Source organism: Symphalangus syndactylus, chromosome 5 (assembly GCF_028878055.3).
Source record: "Symphalangus syndactylus isolate Jambi chromosome 5, NHGRI_mSymSyn1-v2.1_pri, whole genome shotgun sequence".
NCBI classification, from domain to species: domain Eukaryota; kingdom Metazoa; phylum Chordata; class Mammalia; order Primates; family Hylobatidae; genus Symphalangus; species Symphalangus syndactylus.
The window spans coordinates 148,671,883-148,690,097 of NC_072427.2; the positions used below are offsets into that span (position 1 = coordinate 148,671,883).

Genomic DNA, 18,215 nt, shown 5'->3' on the forward strand with positions numbered 1-18,215 from the left:
GGGGTGAGATGGGAAAAGGCCTGCACTAGGGCCAGGTAGCCCACCACCCTCACGCCAGCTGACAGAGGAGTAGCAGGTTCTTGTTCTGACCACCCTCATCTGTTGCCCAAGCTGGAGTGCGCTCACTGCAGCCTCCGACCCTTGGGCTCATGGGGTCCTCCCACCTCAGCCTCCAGACACAGGCACACCACCACACCTGGGTAATTTTTAAAAAATTGTTTTGTAAAGACAGGGTTTCCCTATATTGTCCAGGCTGGTCTGGAACTCCTGGGCTCAAGGGATCCTCCCACCTCAGCCTCCCGAAGTGCTGGGATTACAGGCAGGCATGCGCAGCCAGGGCAATCATTTTTATGCACAACTTTCTGTGGGGCTCAGGTGCACCTATGATACATAAATTTACAGTTCTTGATCCCCAAAGTCCTCAGAGAAGGAGGCAGGGTGCCTGGGCCAGGCTTCCTTTGGGAAATGTGGTCCTTGAGGTAGAGTCACGGATGCCGGAGGGTGACCAGCACTACTGGGGAGAGATCTCCTCTGGAAGGGATGCATGCCAAAGGTCCTCTGCATTCCTCACACCTCTCTGAAAAGACAGGAGGGGGTGTTAGGCGACAGTCAGTGACAATGGGTGAGGGTCGGGTGAAGAGTGAGGCAGAGAGCCCTTCCTGCCTCAGCCCCTGCTCCTGCACTGCCCTCTTCTATACCGCACCCCCCCACCAACATACAGACATCCCCGTCCGCCCCCTCCCAGGCCAGCTTCCCTCAGCACTTACGATGTGGACAGAGGGGTGTCCAGCTGAATGATGTGGGGCCCCCGCATCCTCTGTAGCTGGGCCCGAGTCAGCTTCCGTGGCCTGCTGTCCCGGGGCTCCTCGGCCCCCTCGATCCTTTGGCTGGCCAGCTCCTCCCGGATCTCTCTGAGCATGTCCTCAGCCCGCATTGGGCGCAGTGATGTGTGGCCAGCTTTCAGGAACACAGGCCCCTCGTCTTCCTCCTCCCCCGAGGACTCCCAGGGGCTTTCCCCGGCCGAGTCAGCATGGGCTGGGGAGGAGGGAAGCTGGCCCCGAAGCCGGGCCCTGTGCAGTGTTTCCACCACCACATTCCCTCGCTCGGAGGCGCCATCTTCTTCCTCAGACCAGGTTGGTGGGTCTCCCCGGGGAAGACCGCCTCCTTTTAGGATTCCTTCTGGCAGTTCGGGGGCACTTCGGCGTTGAGGAGCTTGGGGGTTGGGAGGGTGGGGACGCAGAGGGACGTCCCGGAGGTCCAGGGTGGAGAAGGTGAGGCGAGGGTCCCGCCGAAGGGCTCTTTGGCGTAGACGGCTCAGCGGGGAGCGGGAGCTTGTGGGGGTGCCTGGGATCAAAGTGCCGTAGCCAGAGTCTGAGGTATCATCTGGCACAAAGGGAGCATCTTCATCTGTGTCTTCTGTCACCACCAGGTGGGGGATAACGGCCGAGAACTCAGGAGTCCTACAATTAATGGCGAAGAGTCAGATGCATAGGGGTCAAGTTCAAGTCCAGGGAGTTTCCCTTGATCACTACATCCAGAAATGGCCCCTCCTCCAAACTTATTTTGGTATCGTCTTTCCATCGCACTGTGATTGTTTTTCTCATCTGGCTGGCTAGATTTTAAGCTCGTAAGAGAGTACGGGCTGCCTCTACACTGTTTTATCCATAGCATCTGGTCCAGGATCTTGTATCAAGTGGGGAGTCAGGTTTTTGCTGAGTGGTTCCTGAACTTACCTGATATTATCCTCAATGATCGATTCTTCTTTTCTCCTTAAGCTGCTGCCAAGCAGTGGTGCTATCCTAGATGAACCTCACACTCCCCAGGGATTTGGCAGCTCTGCCATTCTGCAGATCCACACCTACCTTCACTCTCGAGCCTGCTCCGCTCAGGTGCTCCTGTGTGACTCTAGGCGGGCTAACTCTGTAGGCTGTCAGTGCCCTATCCCCCACCTCCGACCCAACACGGCTGGTACCAACCTTCCCTGCCCTGCCCTACAGCCTGCATTCCTCTGTCTATTCCCAATTCCACCAAAAGAGTGCAGTAATGCCATTTCTCAGCCTTATGGCTCCCTCCTCCTACTTGGGGAGACCCTGTAGTCCGTGTGCGCCTTACCTCCCCTCTGCGCTGCTCTGAGAGCCCTCCAGGGAAGGCGTGGAGGGCCTGGTGCTGGGGGACTCCCTGTCCTGGTCCCGATAGAGGGCCAGGAGCTCCCTCTTCTGTTGAACATACTCCTCTGCCTTCAGCTTCTGTAGAGTGGCCTGGGACAGACACTTTCATTATTAAGAGCTCTCGTTTATTGAGCACTTGCTGTTTGCCAGGCACCCTGCTAAGTGCATTACATATATTATCTTATTTTATTTTATTAGTATTATTTTTTGAGACGGAGTCTTGCTCTGTCACCCAGACTAGAGTGCAGTGGCGCAATCTTGGCTCATTGCAACCTCCACCTCCTGGGTTCAAGCGATTCTCCTGCCTCAGCCTCCTGAGTAGCTGGGATTACAGGCGCCCGCCATCGTGCCCGGCTAATTTTTGTGTTTTTAGTAGAGACGGGTTTCACCATCTTGGCCAGGCTGGTCTCAAACTCCTGACCTTGTGATCCACCCCCCTTGGCCTCCCAAAGTGCTGGGATTACAGGCATGAGCCACCGTGCCTGGCCTACATTACCTTATTTAATCTTTACAAAACCCCCATGAATCAGATATTTTTACCCCTACCTTACTACTGAGACATGGAGACGCTAAGGTTAAGTAACTGCCCGAGGGGGTACTTCTTACAGTAAGAAAGTGGGGTGGTGCCGGGATTTGGTGACACAAACTCTGGAGCTAGTGGTGGGAGTGAGTGGGGTGAACAGAATGGCCCTTTTCCTACCTGTACAGGTCTTCCTGCTTCTCATGTCCCATTGGCAGACCTGTTATCAGGTCTGCCCCCTCCTTCAGGAAGCCCTCCCTGGTTGGTGGTGATGGTAGAATAAGTGTTCTGAATTGGTACTGGTTGCTCCTTCAAGAGCATCCCTCTCCTACCACCTGGGCCTCTGCCCTGAAGCTGGGAGGAGCAGGTGGACAGAACATGGGCAGAGGTGGGCTTTGTACCGGGCTGAGGACTCTGCTGTCCTTCAGAGGGAGGAAAGTTCCTAGAAGGCTGAGGAAAGGACGCATTATATTGCCTGTCTTCTCCCTCCCTCAGCGATTTCATACAGGTACCATCAGAATGAAACAGCGCCATCTGAGAAAAAATTTTCAAAGCACTTTTGCACATGTGGTCATTTGATACACACCATTGCCCTGTGGTGTGGAGAACATGAATGTTCACCCATTTTACAGATAAGAAATCTAGACCTAGAGAGGTGAAGTGACTTGCCCAAGGTACCACAGGTATGGAGAAGCAGAGCTGGGACAGGGCCTTGCTCTTTGAGTCCTAGTTCAGTCACCGCAGCACTTTCAAGGACAGCCTTGAAGGGTAAAGAGTTGGCTTGGGGAGGAGGAGGGGGAGGGAGAGGGAAGAGAAGGTGGCAGAGCTGAGGTTGGAGGCGGAGGCAAGCCTTGGCAAAAGGGAGGTACCGGTGGCTGCTGTGGGTAGCACTGATGTCAGCACTTGCTGGTATGGCCATATCCTTGTTAAAATATTGAAGTCTTCCATGCTGGTAAGGGAATGGCTGCTGCCTGGGCCTCATCCACTTCCCCCATCCCCATGATCTAGCAACTAGGGGGATAACATCTGGCACAGCAGAGGACCTCTAGTGCAACGCTCCCTTCTGATTGGTTGATGCCCATGCTATACTAATTGTTAAATATTTCCAATATCTCCCCAGCTTGAAGTATATGAGCCAGCAACTCCTGGGCACCTGGACTTTCCCAAAGCCTCTCAAGAAACCCTGGGGGCAGCCGGGTCAGGACAAGAGACGAAATGGATGAACAGGGATAGGAAAATGACATCAGGCTTATATTTCCAATTCTGGAATTGGCTCTCCAGTCACTTTTTCTGGCTCTCCAGTCACTTATTCCCAAGAGTGACAGCATTCTCAAGATGTGGTCTGTTGGCCGGAGCAGGGGAGGGTGCCTGGGGGCAGGAAACCTGCCAGGGCCAGGACCTGGGGCAGACTCCCTCTTTCCCAGGCCTCATCTCCCAACTCCATGTGAATTGAGGGAAGAAGTGAGAGAAGAGAGGGTGGAGGCGCTGAGCCGATCTGCTTGTCCTGCTGGGGTGCCCTTTTGCCCCACAGGACCCAAATTCAGGTTTGTGTTTGGGGTGCCAGGGGAGGGATGTTATGTGAAAGGAAAGAACTGGAAGGAAGCAGGGTTTCTGTAAGCGACGTTCAATGCCAGCATCTCCGCTAAACTTGCCCCTTGCCCGACCCCAGGAAGAGGCTGGAGGTGGGGGCAGCCCTGAGCAGGGGGCGGGGCGTCGGGGGAATGGGTGGGATGAGGCTCTTGGAGGTGCTTCCCGGTGAGCCCAAAGCCTCTCCAGCAACCCTGGGAGGATTTTCTTGGCTTGGATAAGAGGAGAGACACACAGGGGGCAGAGGAGAGGATGGGAAAGGAAAAGGAGATTGGTGCTTAAGCCAGAATGTGACGCCCCTACAAAACTGAGAAGAGGAAGGGAGGGCCCCCAGAAGGATTCTTCTTCCTTTGTCCCTGTGGAGAGGAAATGCCCCCTTTCCCTGCTGTCTCTGGGATGGCTCCTAGATTCACCCACTCTCCTCCCAGAACTCCCCAGTGCCAGACTAAAACCAAACCCTGAAAGGTGCCCACTGACTTCTGAGCGACAGATGCGGATGCATTTCCCCAGTCAGCAGCAGGCCCTACCCAGGCCCCAAAGACCACCCATTTCTTCTAATGATGACAATGGCAAACATTGATGGAGTGCCTACACAGTGCTGGGACTCGTGCCTGGCCACTTGCGGACTATCTGTCCTGCGTGCACTGCAACTCCCCAAGAGGTGAAGTGACTCCCTGACAGCTGCCAGGGCCTCTCCTTCAGACCCTGGCTCTTAGCCTCGGCTGCCTCCTTCAGTCTCCCTGCTTTAATTTCTTGGTCGCCATCTCTGACAGCTCTTTCTGTTCCTGTCCCTGTTCCTTTTCCTCTTCTCAGTCCGTGGGCATTCCCCAAGATTCAGTCTCTTCTCCCTGGAGAAGCTTACTTTCTCTGAAAGTGTGAGTCATCACAGCTAGACCCGCTAGGAATAAATCTGCAAGTCAACATTTCTGCCAGGGTGAGAAAACAATAGTCTGCCCCCCTGGGGATTGCTCTATGAAAGGGACCAACAGAGCTTCTACTGCCCTCTTCAGTTGATAAAGACTGATGGCTCTAGAGAGGATTCCCTAAGAATTTGGTGTGAGACAATAGCAGGAAAAGTAATTTCAAAGTTTCAGTTTTCTTTGTTTTGCTAAGGAAGGCCAGCGAGCCTTGGTGTGTATCTTGGTTATAGATCCTGACAGATCTTTCCTGTTAGCCTGGAGTGAGACTACCAGGGGGCTGAGTTGTTTCGTATAGTAAAATACCCGTAATTTTTAGTAGCCCTGGGGGTTCTAAAGGGAGAAGGTGAGGGTCTGGCTATGTTCTGTGACTAAAAACCAAAAAACAGGAGAAAATTCTGAAGGTAGAGGTGGCAGTTCTGAAGGAAGAAAGGCAGGCTGGCATTCACTGCCAGCCCCACTGGCTATCCTGGGGAGTTGGGGCTCTAGGAACACTGATGCCACTAGCTTCCGCTTTTGTCCCTGGGCTCCCAGTGAGCCTCTAGCCTTCAGGTAAATTTTTTATTTAACTTTTTTTTTTTTTTTTTTAGACAAGGTACTCACCCCGTTGTCTAGGTTGTAGTGCAGCGGTGGGAACATAGCTCACCACAGGCTCTACCTCCCAGGTTCAAGCGATCCTCCCGCCCCAGCCTCCTGAGTAGCTGAGACTACAGGCGCACACCACCAGGCCCAGCTAATTTTTGTATTTTTTGTAAAGATGGGGTTTTGCCATGTTGGCCAGGCTGGGTCTTGAACTTTTGGGCTCAAGCCATCTGCCTGCCTCAGCCTCTCAAAGGGCTGGGATTAGAAGAGGTGAGCCACTATGCCTGGCCAAGAAAATTTGATTAACCACCAGAATGATGTCACTTGCCAGTCAGTCCAGCCTAGTGGAAAGTGTGTTTAGGCTTAGGTGGAAGTGGTGGAGAGAAGTCCCTGCCATGCAGAGGGGACTGTGAACTGAGCCGGAAGCAGGGGGCAGGGCAGATGGGAGACCATGCTCATCACAAAACCCACATGCCTCCCCTTGGGGTGTGTCTTTTGTCCTTCTTTTTCACCTGAATTCCAGGTCTTTGTTTCTGTATTTCCCAAAGCCCCTAAGATATCTCCACTAGGGTATATCTTGGCTGCCTCAATTTCAAAGCGCTGCTGTTTAAATATTGCTACCCTAAAGCCACCTCACCGAGGAAGCAATAACTAAACAAACACCTTTCCCTTTCCCTTTCTAATGACTGCATTTCTGTCTGGGGTCCCATTGCCAATGCAGTCTTCCAAACTGAAGCTTCGGGAGGCCAATTGTGCTGTTTGCCACTGGGTATCTGGAGTTCCTGAGCCTGTGCCCAGTGCTGGCACCAGACTGTGTGCCTAAGCAGAATGACAGCTTTGAATCTCCCTAGGAAGCAGGTACTGTCATTGTGTATATCTGTTTTGCAGTTGAAGAAATTGAAGTTGAGGGAGGTCATATAACTTACCCAAGGTCACATGGCTAGGACCTGATAGGACCGGTGTCTGAACCTGGATTTTTCTGAATTCAGTATAGACTTTAACCACAGTATCCCTAAGGCTCCCCTGTCTCTTCCCTCTTCTTTAGCTCCTTTCTTCTTTTGTTTTTTGTCCCTTTTTGCAATGTCTCCCTAAGGCTGTGGCACTAAACCTTCCATGTTTCACACCCAAACTAGTACAATAAACCTCCTGTCACCAATTTCTCCCTCCTCCAGCCCACCTAGCACACTGCTACCTGATTTCCTGAAAACCTAATTCAAGAGGAAACACGCTGATTTCACCCTTGCTCAAGAATTCATGGCACGGCCATGCACGGTGGCTCACGCCTGTAATCTCAGCATTTTGGGAGGCCGAGATATGCAGATTGCTTAAGCTCAGGAGTTCAAGACCAGCCTGGGCAACATGGAAAGACCCTGTCTCTAAAAAAAATGCAAAAAATTAGCCAGGTGTGGTGGTACACACCTGCAGTCCCAGCTACTTGGGGGGCTAAGGTGGGAGACTCACCTGAGCCCAGGAAGTTGAGGTGGCAGTGAGCTGTGATCATGCCACTGCACTCTAGCCTGGGTGATGGAGTAAGACTCTGTCTCAAAAAAAAAAAAAAAAAGAATTCACAGTGGCTGTTTCTTGTTGACCCTATTCAACTCAAGCCCATCCAGGCCACAGGGTTCTGCAGCTCTGAGATTCTGTAGAATCTGGCCTCTTACCATGCACTCACACAAACCCTGTGCTCCAGACTTAGGCAGATATGGCCGTTATTCCAGAAATATATCCAGCCCAATTGGTCCTCTGATTCTTCTGCTCATGGTCTTCCCATCCTTAAAAGTCCAACTCAAATCTTCACCTCTCTTTGGCCACTCCGTTCCTGTGGTGGGTTGAATAGTGGCCCCCCCAAAAGATAGATATATCTAAGTCCTACCCTCTGGAACCTGTGAATGTGACCTGATTTCAAAAAAGAGTCTTTGCAGATTTGCAGAGATCCTAAGAGCTCAAGGTGAGCTCTCCCTGGATTTAGGGTGGGCTCGAAATCTAATACTCATGTCTTTGTAAGAGAAAGGAGGGGGAAAGTTGGACACAGAGACATACAGAGAGGAAGGCCATGGGAAGACAGAGAAAGAGTTTGGAGTTTTGTTGCCACAAGCCACGGAACACTTGGGGCAACCAGGAGCTGGAAGAGGCAAGGATGGATTCTCCCCCAGAGGAAACTCAGCTCCGCCAACACCTTGATTCGAAACTTCTGGCCTCCGGAACTGTGAGAGAGTGAGCTCCCGATGCATTTTAGGCCACCCAGTTTGTGGGACCTAATACAGCTCCATTTGCATCTCTCTTCTTTGAACTCCTCCTGCTTTTTTATCTGCTCACATCACTCCCCTGCCCGACTTCTTCACTGGCCCTCTCTCATCCAAAGGACAAAGCTCATCTATAGGATGCCTTATCATGACATGCAGAGATGGGCATGACCTGGTGGTACCTACCCCCCAGCCTCTCCCTGCTGCGTCTACTCTTGTACTTTATACTGTAGCAACACCAATGCAGGCAGTTCTCTCAACACACACAACTGTTTCACAATTCTGGCCTTTGCACTTTCTGCTCCTGCATGTGGAATGCCCTTCCCTTCAGCCCTTGACTCCCTGACGTACTCCCAGGCATCCTCCCAAATGGTGCTCAGACATCAGCTCCTCTGTGTCCCTTCCAAACAGACCCAGCAGACAATGCCTCGCTCCCTTCTCTGTCCCAGCTTCATTCTACATAACTTCTTTCTATTATTTGTATACTAATTACTCAACTAGGCTGCAGCACCTATGCCTTGAGGGCAGGAATGGTGGTTTATTTTCTGATTCCCTAGCACCTAGCCCTAGTGTCTGTACTCAGCAAGTGCCCTGTAAATGTCTGCGAATGGAGGATGACTTCTAGAAGTTAATCATTTCAGGCTGTACAAACCTTCAGGGGATGCGGTATCTTGGGCTTTCCCAGTGGCTGGCACAGTAGCTGGCCAAAGGCTTTTTCTGTCTTCTGATGGATGGTGGAGGCTCTGCCTCCCTCTTTGGGGCACATGAGATTGTCCAGTCTGAACCTGAATCCACCCCAGCCTCTCTCTCCTCCTCCCCTCTGTGCTCCCATGTTCGTTCGTTCCTTCCTTCCTTCCTTCGTTCTTTTTTTTTTCTTCTTCTTCTTCGGGGTCTCACTCTGTCACCCAGGCTAGAGTGCAGTGGCACGATCTCAGGTCACTGCAACCTCCACTTCCCGGGCTCAAGTGATTCTCCTGCCTCAGCCTCCCAAGTAATTGGGACTGCAGGCACACATCACCATGCCCGGCTACTTTTTGTATTTTTAGAAGAGACAGGGTTTCACCATGTTGGCCAGGCTGGTCTCAAACTCCTGACCTCAGGTGATCCACCTGCCTCGGCCTCCCAAAGTGCTGAGATTACAGGTGTGAGCCACCACTGTGCTCCCATTTCTGAGCTCCAGGGACCCCTGCCCATGCCTCCCCATTGCTGGCTTTCCCATACCTGGGCCTGCTGGGTCTTCTCCAGCCACCGGGCACGGTCTGTAGGACTGGGACAGTGCACAAGGAGGGCGCTGGAGACGCACTGGAATTCAGTGAGGTGGATCAGCAGGAAGCTGTCTGGATGGAGGAGACAACCTTCAAGAGGCCAGCCTTTATTTGATCTCCATCCCAGCTCCTCCTTCCCCTCGCTGAGAAGAGCGAGAAGAAAAGACTCCCTGAAGGAAGGACGTACTAGGGTCTCGCAGGGGTTGGCACACGAGCTTCTCCAGCATGAGAGGGGGGCGGATGACCTTAGCTTTGTCCGCCTTGCGCTGGGGCTTGGTCACGAGGAGCACATCAGAGAAGAGGAACAGGTACACGTCCAGCTGGGGGTGGGGGCGTAGGGGAAAGAGACAGGGTCAGCTGGAGCCAGGGGCAGGGCTGGTCCGGGAGGAGGCTGAGGCATGATGCTCAGGCACACAGGGACACATGCAGAGCCCAAATGCGGGAGTGGCCAGGGGCGTCGCTTTGGTCCCATCTCTCGCTTTACAGGCAGGGAAAGTGGCTGGCTCAGGGTCACACAAATGACTGGGGCTTGGCCAGAACTACATCCTCTTCCCAAAACCCCTCTTCTCCCACTTCCGGCGTTTCTGCCTCTTACCTTCTCCCATCATGCCCCGTCCCCTCCACTCTGTCCGCAGCACCCTCACCTTCCCTTCTCGCCCCTCCTTCACTCGCACGGGTCCCTCCAGCAGCAGCTGTCTGGTGTGCTCAGACGCAACCCCCAGCATGGGGGACGTCAGGTCCAGGGTGGAGAACGGACGCAGGTTCTGAGGGACACAGAGGGGAGGGGTGAGGGCGCTCGGTAGTCTGCCTGGACTTCCTGGTCAAGGGCGGCTCCTGTTCTGCCACCAACACCTTTCTGTTTGTATCCTTCCTTCCCCCATGGGCTAGAGCAAGCCTCCCAGGGCCTCCTTTTTACTCTTCTGACCTCTACCCCTTGGACTGCCAGCACCGGGTAGGAATGCTGGACACCCTTGTAGCACGGGATGTTCTGGCCTCTCCAGCCCTCCCCTTCATCAGTATCCCTGGGACCTTGCTTCTCCTGGGTCCCTTCCCTCTGCCCTCTCACCTTCTCCACTTCATCACTGGGTGGCTCCAGCACCTCGTAGGGCCCGATGCGTTGTGCTGCAGCCACCAAGCTCTCTTGCTCTTCGCCCTGGCGGACCTGCCCATTGATGTGTCGCAGGAATGACTCCACGGCTTCGATCTAGGTGAGGTTGGGGATGTGGGAGGAGGGACGGCTCAGTACCCCTCCCAACCAATGCCAGCCACAGCACAGTGCCACACTGTCACAGACACACTAAGAAAGAGACCCCCCTCCCAGTCCCCGATTCACCAGAGTCCTGGCCCCACTGGGGCACCTACCATGGCATTCAGGGCCTCTTGGGCTCGTGCCTCGGGGCTCCTCTTGAGCACAGCATGGAGCAGCAGTGGGTACTTGGTGATGCGCTGGTGGGGCTTGATGAGCAAGTCACAGAGCGTCTGCCTCCCAGAGCGCTTGTGCTTCTCACACCACTGCAGGGAAGGTGGGTGGGGCTCAGGGTTTGCTCCCTCCCGCCCTGCCTAGTGGTGAACTCAGCCTCAGGCTCAGCTGGAGACCGGCCGGCTAAGATGCACCCGTCCCCCCCCCCAGCACCCCTTCTCCCACCTGCACGAAGGCATGGAAGAGAGGGTTAGTTTCTTGCTGCTCTCGGGCGTAAGCCATGGTCTGCTTCACTCGGAGGCAGTACTGGACATAGGGGTGGAACCGCTGGCCAAACTGGAGAGACAGATACGGGAGGTGGGGATCAGGCACGGGGAGAAGGCCATGAATACAGGCTCTGGCTGCAGGACCCAGGAGCAGGTGAAGAGAGCCTCACAGAGGCCCTTAGCCCAGCTCCTGACAGTCCCTCCATCCCAGGATCCTCCCAGGAATGCTCTTGAGGCTAGGCCCCTCTCTCTGGATTCCAGGAAGGAGCCTGAGTCAGTCCCAGCACTGACCTAGAGCTCTCTGAGCTCCCTCCATCCACAGTGCTACTGGGGCCTGCTGCTCTGGACTTACTCTCCCACCATCAATAATTCAGCTGGACCGTTGTCAGGACATCGCAGATCCCATTTCACCCTGGGGGTGGGGTGGTGACCTAAGAGTTTGCTCAGAAGCCATGCTCCTATGGAGGGGGTACCTAAGGCTCCCAGGAGCAGTATGCCTACCTCTCTACCCCACTGCAACTTTTTCCTGCAGGGCCCACATTTTCCTGGCTAGGTAACATTGTAGAAGAAAGTCAGACCCTAGGCCCTCTTGTTTTCTCTTGTCACTCTTCACCATGCCCCGGGTGCCTCCTGTGGCCTTTTACACCCACCCAGGTCCTCTTAAGGGTCCCTTCACTTAGGACCCATTTGCTGCACCCAGCTTTTGTAGTTGATGGGAGCCAAGGTGTGACCCTTCCCTGAGACAGCTGCATTTTCATTTCATAAGGGCCTCCAGAAGAACAAGGAGCCTGTGGCACAGAGGTCAGACTTGTGGCATGAAGGGAGGAGGTGAGGTGATATTAGGGGTAGGGGCTGTGTCCTGAGGCCCCTAAAATCACAGAGACTTGCATACTGTGGGCATGCCCTACACACAGGACCCCTGAGGGCTCCCAGTCCTGCCCCATCCAGACACAGCCCTTCACAGGCCTCACCATCAGGAAGCCACTTTGCAGACCAACGGGGTCCAGGGGCTGGCCCGAGGCCCGAGTCTCCTCCAGGGTGGGCCCCAGCACCTCCTCCCAAAAGCTCCGGTGGGTTCGAATCAGGCTGGGGACATTTCCAAACAGGGTCTCAGCTGACACCTGGAGGAGGGAGCAGAACTGAGCAGCATGCCTTTGGAAGGTCACCGGGGTGGCACTGGCCGAGGAAAAGTGAGGACCTTAAGCTTGGACAGCAGGGGCGGGGGTGAAGAGGGATGAACCGGGCACTGGACCTGGAAGATCTCAAGGATGCCAGTCTGGGAAATGGGGGGCCTGTGGCCTGCTTGGAGTCCCCAGTAACAGGGAAGTAGGGAGGGCAAGGCGTCCCAAAAAACGGGGCAGTGGGAATTCAGACACGGATGGCTGGAGGGCCCACCCTCATCCGCAGGCTCAGAGGTCGGGCTGTGCCAGGGTCCCCTCCTGAGCACCCACTCACTTCCATCAGCAGTCCCACTCGCTGCAGGTTCAGCAGGCCGGCGGCTAGCAGCTGCAGGGAGGGAAACGAGGGTCTCAGGACCCAGCATAGCCCTTCAGTGTCACCTCCCACCCCCCACCAACTTCAGTACTGCTGACCTATCTCCCTGGATCCCAGACGGGCCTGAAATCCTGCCCCTCCCTCCCCCAGTGACCTGCCTTCCAGTCTGGGAGGATGGGGGCTCATGCAGGGAAGGCGGGGCCGGGGCCGGGGCCGGGGCTGAGGGAGGCTCACGTCAGTCATGGTCTTGAGCTTTCTCACGTAGGTCAGCTCGGTGGCCAGGAGCTCCCACAGGGCCTCCTGTTGGTGGCAGAGCTCCCGGCTCATCTCCTGGGGTGGGGAGAATGCTGGTTCAGTTGGGGAATAATTAGAATGGCAAGTACCAGCTGTCAAGTGCTACTGGCTCCACTTCATAGGTTCTAGGCACTTCGTACATGACCATGACCTTTTAATCCTCAAACCAGTGCTCCGATGTGTAGGTGGTATTATCCCCACTTTACATATGTGGCAACTGAGGCCCAGAGAACTGTACTGTCTTGACCAAGGTCTCACTAGTAAGTGGCAGAGCTGGGATCTGAACCCAGATCAACGCGTTTCCAGATGTTTTCTCCACATGACTCCACTTCCCAAGGCCTTTCCCTCCTCTAGAGCAGAATCTGTTGTGCATTCACGCCCCGGGGACGGACTCACCTTGTGAGTTTCAGGCTCACCTTGTGCCCAGGCACCAGCTCCCTCCAGGACTTCTCGATGGTCAGGCCGCTGTCGCCACCCTCTCCTATCTCCCAGTGCCGCCGGTCCTCAGGGGGCAGCCGGGGCATCCCAAACATGCTGAAAGTGTGCAGCCTCACCTCCAGCTCATGGGCCTTGGCGACTTCCTGGGGGAGCCAAGAAGGGCATCAGCTCTGGCCACATCCTTGGCACCCAGCCACAGGGCCCCGGGAGGGCTGTGTGTGTGCATGTGTGTTTAAGTGTGTACGTGTGTGTGTGTCTGGAATGGGAGATGGCAAGCAGCACTGAGTATGAGTGGGGACATGGAGGCCTAGAGGACAGGGGTCGGCCCCAGCTGGAATTCCAGGGAAAAAGGCATTGCTGGAATGTGGGTGAAGAGGCACCCTGGTCTACAGAAAGGTCCCTGGAGAGGGGTCTGATCTAGGCTCCCTGACAGGAAAGAGGCCTTCCATGGGTCTCCTGAATCAGAATGAGGTAGGGGAGGGACAGAAACAGACACTTCAGAGGGAACTTCAAGTGAATCAGAACAAGACTTAGAGAACCAGTGGTCTCAGGCACCACTTTGACATTTGCCTATAAAATGGCATTTTTTATGAAGCAGCATGGCTTACATTTTACAGGTTTCTTTTTTTTTTTTTTTTCTTTTGAGAAAGAGTTTTGCTCTTGTCGCCCAGGCTGGAGTACAGTGGTGCAATCTCGGCTCACTGCAACCTCCACCTCCCAGGTTCAAGCGATTCTTCTGCCTCGGCCTCCTTAGTAGCTGGGATTACAGGTGCCCACCATGACACCCAGCTAATTTTTTTTGCATTTTTAGCAGAGACGGGGTTTCACCATGTTGGCCAGGCTGGTCTCGAACTCCTGACCTCAGGTGATCCGCCCGTCTTGGCCTCCCAAAGTGCTGGGATTACAGGCATGAGCCACCGCGCCCGGCCCATTTTACAGGTTTCTTTGGTACCAAGAATGTGAGCAATAGACAGTCCTGACCCTCACTCACTCCATCCGGATGTGGCTCAGGAGGAGAGGTGAGGCTCACAGCGGCGGTGAAGGATGATGTGGCACTGAGGATAGAGGGAGGACACCTGACTCTCAGCAACTTGGTAATTTGACTTGGTAATTTGCAAAGACTGAAAGCTCAATATCAATCGTTTATCCACATTTAATCAAAGGGTCTCAAGTCAAAGTCCCTGGTTGCCATGCATGGACCAAGGAGAGATATATCCCTGAGAGGTCCTAGGCAGAGCCATGTCTGACTGGCAGGCAGCAGCCTCCCGGACCTGTGTTCTCAGCCCCCGGGGCTTGCTGGTCATCTGTGGAGCCATCACAACTGGGGCTGTATGCGTGGGGATGGGAGGAGAGGGACCCCCTTACCTTGAGTTTGGGGGAGTGAAGCAGGCCAGCCCCCACATGGCCCCCGTGCCTCTTCTCGGGCTCTGGATCTCGCAGTCTCATGGGTGACAGGCCTCGGGCCTGGCCAGAACCCCTGGCAAAGGGGACATACTGCTGGAGGCGTCGGCGACTGGGATCCTGGGAGAGGAGCAGGGGAAGTTCTGGGGGTGCCTCCGTTTCCCCAGAAATCCCAGAGAGGTAGTAGGGGGGCAGGCTTGGCTCTAAATGTTGTTCCCCCACCCTGGTAAGTCAGGCTGGCTCACTTGTCCCCACAAACCAGTTTGGTGTGGGCTGCTCCTGCCCTGAGTCACAGCGGCCCCTGCCAGCAAGGCTAAGCTGAGTGGGCAGAGGCATGACAGCCTGGCTTCCTGAGTGGGCCTGGGGAAGAAGTGGGGCCTCCTGCCGAGCAGGTGCACAGGCACGCACATGCCTGGGCTCTGGTGTGTGTGCCCCCACTGCCTCCTGCTCTCCATACCACCGGGGGTGCGTGGACAAGGCGTGGTGCACACGGCATTCTGGTCTCTCGTAACTCTCCTTGTCTATGACCAGCCTCCCTCACACACGGGGACGAGGGCACTCACATGTGCTGCCTCTTCCCCAGGGGCGTGCAGCCTGCATCCCATCTAGCTGGGAGTGGCTGCCCTTCTGTGTGAAAGGCTGAGGCCACAGCCACACGGCTCCTCCCAGGGCAGGCCTGGTCACATTCCTTCATTTGCCTATGGCCTGAATTACCCCACGTACTTCCTAGTCTCCCTTCTCACCCACAGCCTAGGAAAGTCCCATCTCCAAGGGCGAAATTCTCGTGCAGTGAGGCAGGGGATGTCCCAGCCACAAGCAGAACTGTCCTCAAGGTGGAGGGGAAACCTGCAGGCTGAGGGACAGACCTGGCTTCCACACCCCTCTCCTTGGTCAGGGTTGGAGGAGGGCCGGGCAGGTGGAGCCAGGGGTGGAGCCAAAGCAGGCACCCTCCTGTCCCTACCCGCCACTGGAGGAGAGGGACACCCTGAACCTTCACTCATCTTCATCCTGACTCAGGGAGAGGCAGATCTCAGGAAGCCCTCAAACTCCTGCCAAGCAGAGGAGGGAGCCTGGGAGGCGCCAGCTCTGGGGTTTGATGACCTTACCCGCAGCTCTTTGTCTGAGACCTGTCTAACAGCACTCCTCTGAGGGCCTGGCCTCTCCTGGCTCTGCCTCTGCTGCCCAGCTGTCTGGGACTGGGGTGTGACGTCCCTGGAGCCTGGCCCTGTCACTGCCCTCCTCTTTCCCGCAACCCAGGAAAGAAGAGTAGGGTAAGGGGCAGGAATAGCTCAACCTCTGAACCTGTAAGGGGACAGAGACTCCACAGCCTAGGTGTCCTCCCTCCTGCCCCACCAGGTCACTTTTGGGGCACAGCCTGGACTCACCAGCACAGGGTGTCCTCGGGGATAGAGACTGCCAGCAGTGCTCTGAGCAGAGGCTCGATGCCGGCCCCCATAAGTCTCAATGCGGGAAGCCACGAGTCCTTGGAGGGGGCCCTCATGTGGAGGACCAAAGGCCTTCATCCCTTCTCTCCTGGGTCACCTCCAAAGGGCCATATCTTCAACGTCCAGGAGAAAGAGGTCCCCTAAGGCTGCAAGAGAGAAAAGAGAGGAATGGAAGGGCCACCCCCAATCAGTGAACGGCATGAGGCAGGAGACCAAGGCTGGTGGGGGGCCTGGGCGGGAGGGTATAGTGGGGGAGGAGAGGGCCAAGGGCTTGGTCACTTGTTGAGGGGAACATGGCTGCCTCATCTATGACTTGGTGGGAGTAGGGTAGGTCCAGGTACATACTGGGTAGGAAGCCCCTTGGAGATGTACCTCCTCTCTCACATGTGTGCATATTTGGGGTACAAGCTCCTGCACTGGTCTCAAATGGGAACAAGGGTCACAGACAGGTCTCGGGCTTTCCGGATACACCCAGGTGGGAGGGTTCTCCTTGAACCTAGATATAACCCCATCCCCTTCCCCGTATAAAGCCTGGGAAAAAGCTGGAGGGAGGCCATGGTGGGTGGGGTGGGCTGGGAGTGGGGGTGGTTGGAGACAGCCCAGTCTGCCACCAGTTTTTGTACAGCCTGTAAGCCTTTACACATTTATGTAGTTGAAACGACTGCTGCCCCCCTGCAAAAAACCCACGAATATTTTGGGACAAGTAAATATTATATGATATTCAAATTCAGTGTCCATAAACACAGTTTTGTTGGAATCCATCCTCCTCTGCTGGTCTCCTAATAACCTGTGACTGCTTTCTTGCTAGTTGGGACAGAACGTGTAGGCTGCAAAGTCTAATATTTACTGTCTGGCCTTTACTGAAAAGCTTGCCCGTCTCCTACCTGAACCCTCCTGGCCACAGACAGGGAGGTGAGTGGGGCCAGCTGTCCGGCCACTGGCCTTAGAGACCAGCCAAATAGAAGACGAGTTTCTCCAGTTTCGGGCTATATATTTGGTCCTCCCCAGACTCTGGGAATACCACCATGGAGCTGGGAGCCAGGCGTGGGGCTCCATCTCCCCCCTAAACCTGGAGGGAGGGCCCGCCCTCGAGTAGGCAGGGCCTGGAAGAGGAGAGGCCTCCTGAGGGGCGGTGGGCTCAAGAAGGCTGCGCAGGTGTTTGTGCCCCGACCAGGTGGGCCTGAGGTCCTGCCTCAGCCCTCCCTCACCTTCCTCCGATTTAGGAGCAGAGGAGGAAACGTTCACTGTCCCTCCTGCCGCCTCCCAATAGTCGTCCCTCTGCGGGCGCTGTCTCCCTCGCACTGCTCCCTACCCAGGGTCCTTTCTCAGCCCAGCCCCCGGCTCCCCTCCTCCCGCCTTCGGGAGGCCAGGCCTTCCTTCCCCTTCGCCCCGGCTTCGAGGCCCCGGGTCCCAGCCGCCCCGCCCCCGGGCCGCGTAGCCCTCCCGCCGCTCACCTGTGCCCACAGGTGTCACCGCGCCCGCTGCCCTGCGCCGCCCTCCCCGCCCGCGGGGTCCCCGTTGCCGTCGGCTCCCCGGCGATGACAGCCAGCCCCGATGCCCAGCCTGGGACTGGGATGGAGCGGCCCGCCGGAGCCGGGCAGCGCGGGGCCGGGCGCGGAGGGCGGGGACCGGGCTGGCCCCTCCCTACCTCCCGCACTGCTCCGGGCAGAGGGGCGGGGCCCTGGGGACCGAGCAGCCCGCGCCCTGACGCAGCCACCGCCTCCCCCGGCGAGGACAGCTCACGTGGCGGTGCCCTCCTTTCCCCTTTTCGGTCGCACCTGAACTTAACAACCGCCGGCCGAGCGGGAGGGCTGGGACCGCGCGCCCTCCCCTCCAGGTCAGACCCCCGCGAGGCGCTGCAGTAATGAGGGCTGAGTGCGGGGCGGGGCGCAGCCGGGGGAGGCGGCGAGGGTGAAGACGTGTGGCAGGCACCCCTCTCTCCTGCTGGTCGCGGCGAGTGGCCGGCTCTCCCGTCCTCCCCCTGCCTCGGCCTAGACCCCTAAGCAGGCAGGGAGCCCGCCTGCCAGCTGGAGGGGCAGGGGGCCCCATCGCTGCTGTGGAGTCCAAAGTGTGAGCCTTATCTCTCAGAGGGTCGGCTGGCCTGCCTGGTGGAAGGTGATAGTGGAAGGCTGTCCTGGACTTTGTCTTTGCTCCAGGGATAGGGCCTGGTGTCCA

General features: G+C 56.1%; 1 protein-coding gene across 10 annotated transcripts; it reads right to left on the minus strand.

Moving 5' to 3' along the window:
• Nucleotides 1-204: 204 nt before the first annotated feature.
• PLEKHG6 (pleckstrin homology and RhoGEF domain containing G6) lies at nucleotides 205-17,660 on the minus strand. Of its 10 annotated transcripts, none has more exons than XM_055280979.2 (16): nucleotides 17,495-17,660; nucleotides 15,981-16,186; nucleotides 14,560-14,671; nucleotides 13,173-13,337; nucleotides 12,697-12,792; nucleotides 12,424-12,474; nucleotides 11,940-12,089; nucleotides 10,928-11,038; nucleotides 10,645-10,794; nucleotides 10,349-10,486; nucleotides 9,927-10,046; nucleotides 9,470-9,602; nucleotides 9,239-9,354; nucleotides 2,113-2,258; nucleotides 768-1,460; nucleotides 205-577 (listed from the first exon to the last, which is right to left on the minus strand). In XM_055280979.2, the coding sequence occupies exons 2-16, from the start codon at nucleotides 16,094-16,096 to the stop codon at nucleotides 568-570; spliced, it is 2,307 nt and encodes a 768-aa protein (XP_055136954.2). In that variant the 5' UTR covers nucleotides 16,097-16,186; nucleotides 17,495-17,660; the 3' UTR covers nucleotides 205-567. The 10 variants fall into 10 exon arrangements, with proteins under 10 accessions (XP_055136954.2, XP_055136953.2, XP_055136951.2 ...); XM_055280978.2 differs by having other exon boundaries at nucleotides 12,697-12,789; nucleotides 14,560-14,715; XM_055280976.2 differs by having other exon boundaries at nucleotides 14,560-14,715.
• Nucleotides 17,661-18,215: the final 555 nt, after the last annotated feature.

What these genes read in the sequence shown, in the direction of transcription:
- PLEKHG6 (XM_063639803.1), bottom strand. Translation starts at nt 16,118, where the DNA reads ATGAAGGCCTTTGGTCCTCCACATGAGGGCCCCCTCCAAGGACTCGTG. An exon ending in TGCAAAGTGGCTTCCTGATG is followed by an intron (nt 11,039 to 11,939) that starts GTGAGGCCTGTG and finishes CTGTCTCTCCAG; the next exon opens with TTTGGCCAGCGGTTCCACCC. An exon ending in CCAGTGATGAAGTGGAGAAG is followed by an intron (nt 10,047 to 10,348) that starts GTGAGAGGGCAG and finishes TGTGTCCCTCAG; the next exon opens with AACCTGCGTCCGTTCTCCAC.